This window comes from Echiichthys vipera (assembly GCF_963691815.1).
Source record: "Echiichthys vipera genome assembly, chromosome: 12".
Taxonomy (NCBI): Eukaryota; Metazoa; Chordata; class Actinopteri; order Perciformes; family Trachinidae; genus Echiichthys; species Echiichthys vipera.
Window position 1 is genome coordinate 25520965 of NC_139837.1, and position 10778 is coordinate 25531742.

The 10778-nt window shown below is 42.7% G+C and overlaps 1 protein-coding gene across 1 annotated transcript in view; it reads left to right on the forward strand.

Annotated features, from left to right (window-relative positions):
• Positions 1-3711: 3711 nt before the first annotated feature.
• The window catches only part of prkd1 (protein kinase D1), a gene marked incomplete at both ends in the record, with an annotated part of 51937 nt that continues 44870 nt past the window's right edge, over positions 3712-10778 (forward strand). Inside the window, one exon of the mRNA XM_083923781.1 lies at positions 3712-3933. Within this exon, the coding sequence (XP_083779907.1) occupies positions 3712-3933 (222 nt within the window). The remainder of the gene's footprint in view (positions 3934-10778) is intronic.

Consider the following 10778-nt stretch of genomic DNA (forward strand, 5'->3'; position numbering starts at 1 on the left):
TTTCTTCAGTTTGGACTCTCTTTGTGTCTTTGCTGCTGACAGATAATGTTCTGCCATCATGAAGTTTAGAGCAAAAGCATCATCTTCTCTGACTCATCTTCATCAAACTGTTTCAACACACATCTCTATAAATAAGGACTCTGCTCAGAGAAACCCTGAGAGGAAGACAGGATGTGTCTGACGGATGAAGATTTCTCTGATGCGTATGTGATGATAAAGCAGATTATTAGATTTTACGCACGCTGTTAGTGCTCCCTGTGATGGGATTAGTGCCAGACGTCACATCCTCTTGTCCTCAGACTGAACATTTAATCTGTTAAACTGGAGCAAATCACTTCCTCCGGGTTAATCTGTCAAACACAGCACCTGCATTAATCCTGAAGGGAGCTCTGAAGAAATACCCCAGACTAAAGTGAAAGATGGGGTTCTGTAGCTTTAAATCAGATTCTGACGCTTTAAAATTGAGCTTTTGATCTGAGAGGAAACCCCGATCACTGAGTTAAAACGTGTTTGTTCTCATGACAGAATAGAAGTTTAGACAATAAAAGGAGACAGTTAAGTTCAGACGAGAAAAGTGACGGTTAATTTAAGACAAAGGTAATGGAAGGTTCATAAACAAACAGTAAATGAGGGCGGCCTGTGTGTTATGTTGAAATTATAATCGGACAATAAAATAAATCTAAATCACCCAAGCATCGTTTTCCGCATTATATGTTCTGTAAAAAGAGGTTTCATATCAGAAAACACACATACTCTCTGCTCATTACATGAAAACGTGCTTCATTTTAACATAATATCGTCGATATGATATGAGCTATTGCAGGATAAAAGAATTTGCTCATCTTGCCCCGTCCTAATTAATTTGCTCAAAGAAATAATATAAGAAATTAAACTATAATTCAGTCTTACACGATTTTATGCCTTTATTATTGAACGTCAACTGTATATGTGAATGTAAATCACTGAAAATATTAATAAGCCACAGTTTTAAAAATAGTCTTTCAGACACTGACCTGCCGACCTAAACAGGTACATCCTGTCTCTGTCTCTGTCTCTGTCTCTCTCTCTCTCTCACACACACACACACACACACACACACACACACACACACACACACACACACACACACACACACACACACACACACACACACACACACACACAGACACACTGATGAATGCCATGATTCTGGCATCATCTTGGTAATAAATGTAGCTAAATGGAGGCAAGGTTGAAGCGTGGGAGGACTGGAAGGAGTGTGTCTTTGTGCGTGTGTGGTGTGTGTGTGTGTCTCCTAGCAACCAACACACTTCACCCTCTGCATAGATGGATAGATGGATGACCACTTTGAGGCCAAAAGAATAAAATAAAAGATTCAGTTTTTCCGTTACAAAATAAAAGGGTAATTTTTTTCTGAGAGCAGGCAGCTGGAAACTTTAAAAGAGGAGAGCGGCGTGACGGTGTTTCTCCACCGCTGTAGGAGAGGTAAATGGAAACACATCCAACATGCTAACACACATTCAACAGCATCACTGGGCGAGGGAGAAAAAAACAACTGGTCATTTTCTCCTCCTCCTCGCCTCACATACCTCACTTTGCGCCCAGAATATGTGCGGTCCAACTAGCAAAAGGGGGAGTTGGACATAAACTCGCACCATGCACTTAAACAATGTGCTCTAGACCGCTTAAATAGGGATTGAGGCATGGACGTTTAAAAGAACCGGATACAGCGTTGGGGTTGGAGCCCCGTCCATTGCTGTGAAGGCTGCTTAGTGAAGCGTGACGCCAAAAAGTTCCACTTTCTGTTCTAAAACTACCCAGATGATCGTCAGTACTTCCTCACCGTTTGGCCCAATGAGACGGCTACTTCCGGTTTAGCACTCCGCTAACTTGATCGTGCATTAAACAATTTAATTGTTTCTCTTCCAGACTTCCCAAATGTTATCACACTGAACGTAATTCTGATATTAACATGAATCATTTCACTCAAACAAAATGTCTCCACTGTTTTAGAGACATCTATTTCTCTATGTGAGTCAATGGAAAAAGACTTTTTGGGCACCATCTCATCCCAGCTGGCACCAGACACCAGGCAGATGTTGACAACTGATATTACCTCCAACAACGCTGTCATTTTGCCGTTTAGCAGACGGGTTTTGGTCAACTGAATGTTGGTAGGCGTTGGCATGAAACGTTTAGAAGACATTATATTAGTATGACTGGACAACGCAACTTAAAATCAACTGACATCAGTACTCTATCAAACTGATGTTGTCTTTAGAAGTTGGCTTCAGACGCAGTCCTGACCTCTCATGCCACATTCAGACCGAGTGTAACAGACTGGATGAAATCGGAAGAAAAGAGAGTAACGCGCTGCTTGATCATATTTCGATCGAATACACCAAAAGTGCCAATCGCACTTGGATCATCCACACCATGATGATGCCAACCCACCTGTCTTCTTTCTCTCATCAAACATGGCTGAGATAACCACTGTTGCTGCAGAAACCGATCGTTTTTCCCATCTATTGCGTCGCAAGTAAAGCGGCGTCCCGCTTGAAATCGCGTCTGTAGATTGACTTTGTATGTAATCACACTGCTTTTATCGCTTCTGTCGCTTCCGGTTTTAATGCAGTATTACAATGTTGATGACCAGCTGGGATAGAGTCACTTATCGGTAGCTGTAATTCCAAAGTTTGGTCACAATGTCAAATGGCTTCAAGGTCTGATGCACTTCCTGTGGGCGTGGCCTAAAGAGTGTAATGTTACAGCCCCCCAGCCCCATAGTCCGGGTTAGTTGTGACATAAAACATGAGGTAAAAAGTAACAAAATGCAACATTATGAAATAAGGATTATGACAAAATTTCTTATATAATGAAATCTTTTTATTCCAACCTGTCTATGTCACTTCCTCACATGAAGGACTGAACTCAGCAATTTACCAGTGTTACGACCAACCCCGGTCTCCCCTAAACAGTTACACAGTATTATTGTACAAAAGTTACTACTATAAACTTCACCTAAACGTGGCATTCTAACCACAATTTTTACAGTGTTCAACCTGAAATAATAATCAACAAAGTGACAGTCTTGGAAATCTTCAGTTTATGGAACAGATTTAACAGTTAAAACGTGAATATTGAGCCCACATGTTGGATTTAAACTCACTTTTTCAAATGACCTTCAAGACTACCAATGAAAGTGTTCGTCTGCACATCTTCTCCCGTCGTGCATCCATCATCCATGAGTGCAGGAGGCTCCCCTCTCTCCTCCTCCTCCTCTCTCCTCCTCCTCTCCAGCCACTGTTGACGTCCGCGGCTCTGTCACCCGCATCACCGGTTTCCACGCGGTTCTGTGGTCCAGTCATGTAGTCATTATTCTGTATTCCCACCCGTCCTCTGCGTGTGTTCCCACGGCTCTGCGACGCTCTCCCCCCCTCTTAGTTCTGCTGGAGTTCATCAGTCGTCGTTTCTGTCGGAAAACTCTTTTGTTTTTGCGCTTTTTCGGACGCTTTTTCGGAGTTCCGCGCGCGTCCGAGAGCATCCCGCACCTCTCCAAGCTTCACATCCCTTCCACCTGGACTCCGACGTGCACCCCCCAACCCCCTCCCCCCCCTTATTTAATCAGCCTCGTGCGGTCATTTGTTTATAATCGTCGTGACTCCTAATTGTTTATTGGCAGTGTCGGAGACCACCGGGGAAAAGGCTCTTATGAGTGCGCCTCCGCTGATCCGTGCGCCCAGCCCGCTCCTGTTCTCAGGGGGGACAAACATCAGCGGCACTGGGGGAGGAGGAGGAGGAGGAGCAGGAGGTGGCGATGTGATCTCCTTCCACATCCAGATCGGTCTGAGCCGGGAGCCGGTGCTGCTGGACGCCGCAGAGCTCAGCCTCAGTCAGGTCCGGGAGGTGGCGTGCTCCATCGTGGACCAGAAGGTAACCAACAAAAACCAAGTCCTCCTCAGACCCTCTAACTCCAGCGGAAGTTGAAGTTATGTGTTAAAAGTTAAAGTGCCACAAGTTATAGTAGCTTTCACGGTCAAATATTGATTCATTAAAATACGTGTTTTCTTTGAACATAATTTACGAATTAAAAAAAACAAACATCTTCGTCTTCAAGCCCTCAAAAAATGTGTCGTACCTGCAAAATGACAGGCTAGAAAACAGACTCAGCAATGCAAGGGTTAAGCATAAATTAATATATTTTAATATTATAATATTTTTGGGAACTGAAGCAGCCTCCAAACATGGCTGGAGGCCCTGATCAGACAGAGAATGTTTTAGCAGCGCTGGGTGGCTTTTTGTGATTCTTTTCGCTGTTTTTTTTTTTGCGCCACAGAGCCGATTGCCTATTTACAGGAGCGCCCTGAACGCCTCAAGTTTGGACCAACGTTTTTTAACTCCACAGCAAAATAACCAAAACGTTTACATCCCAACTTACGGCTGTTTGGTCAGGAGCCTTTGACGTCACATGTCTATGCTCTGGGTTTGCATGTCACTGTATTAATCCCGTTAAACCCGTGATTAATGATAATAAAGGTTGAAAGGCATTCTTTTTTCTGTTTGTAGTCTGAGTAGAATTGACCAATCACGTTTGAGCGTGCTTTGGTTGTGTGCAGGTGAACAGTCCGTGTGAAGGCGGAAAGCATCAGACGTCACACGATCGTGGAAACGATCCGTTATTGTCTGTGGAAGGTTTATCTTTTCATTATGTTTTTTGTCATTTATCTGCACCGTCTCTCAACTCCAACTCTTTTCTCACGTTTCAAGTTGCTAATCGGACCGTAAACAATGGCTGGCGGCAGACCCAAGATTGGGTTTAAGCAACAAAACTTCTTGATTGCAGGTGTTGTTCAAAAAAGTTAGTGGACATGATATATACACTAAACGCTCCTGGGTGAAAGTCCGCTGTTTGTTTGGCCTATCGACCACCCCGACCTGCCTCCTTACGTGAAGTTTGGTGCTCTTAATCCTGGAGCAGTTGCTCTGAGCCTCAAATATCACCACTGACGGGTTTACAGTTGAAAGCCCGGTGCTGTGGCGGTGACAAACGCTGAAGCCTTGACAAAACAGCGATATTTGACACCTAGGATTGAGAACGGGCTGAACCAACAGCTGAGGACGGCTGATTCGGGTGACTGGTCGATGCTCTACTCAGTGACTCATAAATGACCACAGAGAGATGTTCAACTACAAAGAGACTCTAAACAACCACAAAGATGTGCATAACAACCACAAAGACTGAAAATGACACAAAGAGACACAAAACAACCAAAAAGAGACACAAAATGACCAAAAACAGACACAAAACGACCACAAAGAGACACAAAATGACCACAAAGTGACACAAAACGACCACAAAGAGACACAAAACGACCACAAGGAGACACAAAGCGACCACAAAGACTCATAATGACCACAAAGAAACTAAAGACGACCACAAAGAGACACAAAATGACCACAGGGAGACAAAGCGATGACCTTTTTTGAGTCTTGGTCACTGAATGTTTTTTTGGTCTTCACATGAAAACACATGGAAACCTCAAGTTCAGTGTGTGTGTGTGTGTGTGTGTGTGTGTGTGTGTGTGTGTGTGTGTGTGTGTGTGTGTGTGTGTGTGTGTGTGTGTGTGTGTGTGTGTGTGTGTGTGTGTGTGTGCGTGTGTGTGAGAGAGGTAGGAATATTCAATAAGATGTATGGATGGTGTGCAGTGCCACGGGCGATGGCGTCTATAGAAACACAGCATCAGTCAATAACACAACATTAACCTCTGTGACCTGCAGGACCCTCATGTGACCCACTTCAGCAGACATTTCCTCAGGCTCCAGTCTGAGGCTGTGTCCACTCAAACACAAGAGGCAAACACAGAACGGGCCCAGAAACAAAGCCCACAAACTCAACCTTCATATTTGAGTTTCCACCTTAGGATCAGTATAGATCCTGCAAATCAGACCAATGATAGATTTATACAGCAAAGCTTTTGTTTGACAAATCATTTCTCAACACAATAAGACAACAACAACAACAACACAGAGGGACCTTGTTGTCTCTTAAATGTGCTGCTGGCCACAGTGTGATGCTTCGCTTGAGGTAGGAAAGGAGACATGCAGTGTGTGTTTTGTTGTTGGTTTGTTTTTATCTATGTTTAGTCACAGTGAAAACATCATTTCAGTATAATGCTATATGAAGAATATTTTTAAACCTGTACCTTGAGCACTTTCCTTTGGCACTACATTTTCTCAATGCATTCCTTCGCATGAATGCAACGGTGCTGTGCAACTTAAAGATGCATGTATAAGTGAAGCGTGACGTAAAGAGCCTTAAAGCTGCATTCTCTCTAATGTCCAGCAGGGGGAAACTCCACTTATAGCTGCATTATCTATAATGATCAGCAGGAGGAGACTCCACTTAAAGCTGCATTCTCTCTAATGTCCAGCAGGGGGAGACTCCACTTAAAGCTGCATTCTCTCTAATGTCCAGCAGGGGGAGACGCCACTTAAAGCTGCATTCTCTTTAATGTCCAGCAGGGGGAGACTCCACTTAAAGCTGCATTCTCTCTAATGTCCAGCAGGGGGAGACTCCACTTAAATCTGCATTCTCTCTAATGTGCAGCAGGGGAAGGAGAACCTCATATAACTACACCCTAAAGTAATAATTATTAAATGTAACCACCATAGTCACTTACAGGTAAATAAAATCTCATATATCGTAAGATACAAACCAGTGAGAGGAGCTTCTCTAAAACGTTGTTACAGATTCACGATGTAACAGACAGCGTCCCTCAGTGATGGAGAGAGTTGAAGTCTATGTGTTTTTTGCGTGTCTCTGATGGCCTCCAGTGTGTTTGGCAGTGTTTCCCTCCCTGCGTACAGTACGTGTGCCTGGAAACCAGCGCTCTGCTCAAGTGTTAGTCAGCGCGGTGACTCACTTGGAGGCCCAGTCACTCGCTTCTTGTTGGAAACAAGATGAATTCTGTCTTTGTTCGCTCGCTCTGCAGGGGTTTCTCTGTTTTTCTGGCTTTTGCTTTATGAACTGAAAGCTGTTGCCAAGCGATTACAATTAAACCGCACACACACACACACACACACCCACAGTGCCATTGTCCTTATGAATGCTATGGATGTCCACTGACTCATAGAGAAGAGCAGAAGGAAATCAGTAATAAGTTTATGAATGTGATTGCTTTTTCTCTCAGGATGTTGTTATGAATGACCTGCAAGTCAAACATCTCACCGTCAACATTAATACACATATTTATCAATTTATCTGTTTCATAATCACTAAATGTAGTTTCTTTTTGTAAAGCTTTACTTTTACTGTGAGATACATTAAATCATATTTAAAGATACACTATAATCAATAACATGTTCCTCTAGTTAATTGTGTGTTAAGACATCAGCCAATCAGGTTGTTTGTTTACTGCTGAGGATTACAGAGGTCTGCTGCTGGACCTCAGACATCCATGGATCACACTGAAAACTGTTTCTCTACTTCAACCTCCACAAAGGCTTCTTCCTTCTTACCTTTCACAATAAAAGCTCCAGACTCACAGTGAGAAGTTAACTGTTAAACTCCTTCAGAGCTTTTGACTGAAAGGAAACTCCATCAGATATGTGACAGGAGATCAGTGTTAGCTTTTCCTGCTTCAGCTTCCTGACTGCTCAGAAATCACAGGAGGACATGCTTTTATTTTCTTACCTTTCACAATAAAAGCTCTAGACTCACACTGAGAAGTTAACTGTTTTTGACTGAAAGGAAACTCCATCAAATATGCGACAGGAGATCAGTGTTAGCTTTTCCTGCTTCAGCTTCCTGACTGTGTTCAGAAATCACAGGAGGACACGCTTTTATCTTCTTACCTTTCACAATAAAAGCTCTAGACTCACACTAAGAAGTCAACTGGTAAACTCCTTCAGAGCTTTTGACTGAAAGGAAACTCCATCAAATATGTGACAGGGGTTCAGTGTTAGCTTTTCCTGCTTCAGCTTCCTGACTGCTCAGAAATCACAGGAGGACACGCTTTTATTTTGTCTTCGGTCGATGTCCTGGTACAAAAACCTTTAACTGAACAGCTGAATTTGCATCGCTGACAGCGTAAAAGGATTTGATGTGGAATATTTGAAGTTGGGCGTATTTATTTAGGAGGCAACAAAGTTCCTGATTGGTCTGTTTCTGGGATGGGAAGAATGTGAATATTGAGTCGTCTGTGAACGTTTAAATACACCGTCCTGCTGGTCGCCTGTTGACATCCAACATGAAACCTGCATTTTCAGATTCACTCGCTCTGCAGAGAAAATTACAAAATGGTGCAAAACAGCTACTAACTGTGATTAAAGCCCAAAAATAGTGATAAAGAGAGACAAATATTTGCACATTAGTGTGGACATTTTCTCAGTCACACACACACACACACACACACACACACACACACACACACACACACACACACACACACACACACACACACACACACACACACACACACACACACACACACATTCATGGCCTGACATGTCCATTATCGCTGTTCAGATTCACTAATCGGCTCATTTCAGGTGAAAATCACCTCATTTCCCCACAGTGAGATTTTTACCTTTACACACACACACACACACACACACACACACACACACACACACACACACACACACACACACACACACACACACACACACAGGTTCTTGATTAAAGTGAAGTAAATTAGCAGGTTGTTGTATTTATTCTACAGAGCAATATAAAGTACAGCAGGTCACCTGTTCACACACCAAACGTGTGCGACATCAGTCGCAACATGTAACACTTAACACTTCAAATAGCACAGAATTAACCGATTAACAAGAGGTGTGTGTGTGTGTGTGTATGTGTGTGTGTGTGTGTGTAGGTGTGTGTGTGTGTGTGTGTGTGTGTGTGTGTGTGTTTGTGTGTGTGTGTGTGTGTGTGTGTGTGTGTGTGTGTGTGTGTGTGTGTGTGTGTGTGTGTGTGTGAAAACAGTTTTTTTTTTTCTAAATGTTCTTAAAGTTATCGAGTAACTGAAACTGTTTTTCTAAGATAACAATGTATTCTCATCAACAGCAAGTAAAGTGGACCAAGACGGTTCAGTTGACAAAAGCTGACGCTTAAGTTTAGAAGACAAAAGGTGACGGTTAAGTTTAGACGACAAAAGGGGACGGTTAAGTCAGTTTTGTGTCCTGACAAAATGGCTGTATGAGAAGAGTTGGGATGAGAGTATAATAATAATAATAATAAAAATAATAATAATAATGATGATATTAATTATATAATTATTATATTTAATGATTAATCTCAGGAGCAGCGCTGTTGTGTCACTGCACGCACACACACACACACCTCTGTAACCGCTCTGTAACAGTAATAATAAAGCTGTGTGCGCTGTGTTTTGTCGGTAGCGGTTTTTCCTTGTTGCCTGGCAACTGATGATGATTGCGGCTGTGAAGTGTCCTTCTGAGGGCCATTATGACACACACACACACACACACGCAAACACACACATACACACACACACACACACACACACACACACACACACACACACAGGACGTGTGAGTGTCATTGTTCTCTCTCTTCCATCTCGTCCATCTCCTTTTATTCATTCATGTCTCTTTATTCATCTTTTTTAGTCTCCTTTACCATTTCGTGGTTTTATCCTTCTTCCCTTAAAATCTGTTGAATCTGTCGTTGTTTATCTCTTTTTCTTGCCCACATGTTCAGACTCAAACTGACAGTGAACGTATATCTTCTAACATGCCATGTGCAAGCTGTCAGGCCTTTATCTCAGCACTGTACATCCGGTCGTACAGAGGTTACAGTATGACGTCTGCTTAAAGACGCGTTAAAGAAGCCTTGTAGGAATAACAGAGAAAACGTACAATTGAATTAATTTAATTTTAAACAAATCCATATATTTAGAAGCATGGTTTGGTTTCTTCCTGCATTTACTTTCATTCAACTAAAGTGGCCTTCAAATTAAAAGCTTTTTGCGTTGGGCTCAACACAAGGTTGGGTGCAGAGACCCAGTAAACGGCTGAATCAACGTTAGTATTGTAACAACCGCTAGCTCATAAACTGCCTGTTCACAAACCTGCTGTGATGCTTATAAACCTCCAGCATTACGTTTTCTTCAGAGATTGTAAAACGACTTTAATGTAACGTTAAATTGTCACTCATACACGCAAACAACAAATTTTTCCTCGTCACACTAAAAGCTTCTATCTCATTGGTTGAGCTTTTGAATGGTGAGAGGTAACAAGGTCAAAGTTAAACTGATTTGAACTTTGAGCACAGCGGCAGAGAGGCATATCTCAGCGTTGCGCGCTGCTTCCTTGAACGCTGTCGCCACATTGGGCGCTGCTGCCTCTTCCATAGGAAATGAATGGAGCAGCCAGCGTAAAGTGTTTTTACCACGTATTATCTATGGCCCGTTAGAGTTTCACAACGGGGGCGGTACCACCCCCTGGAGGGCATTCGTGGGACCACTGGGAATGTGAGAGGGGTTTTTTTACGTTTCAAACTTTCATAGTTTCAAATCTTTTTTGGGTGGAAAAATAGGCTACCTCAAATAAAAAGCCTATTTTCATTTATGTGTTTCTAACCCCTCTACTGTCTGAGCTATATTTACTGTATATCTATGCGCAGTGTAACAGTGGTCATAGTGGTCATAGTGCAGTATGGTCCTGCACACGCCTGGACTCACGCTACATCAGCTATCGTCATGATCTCTTTAGAGGAATCCAAACAGCCATTTGTGTGTTTCGCCATCTTGTGG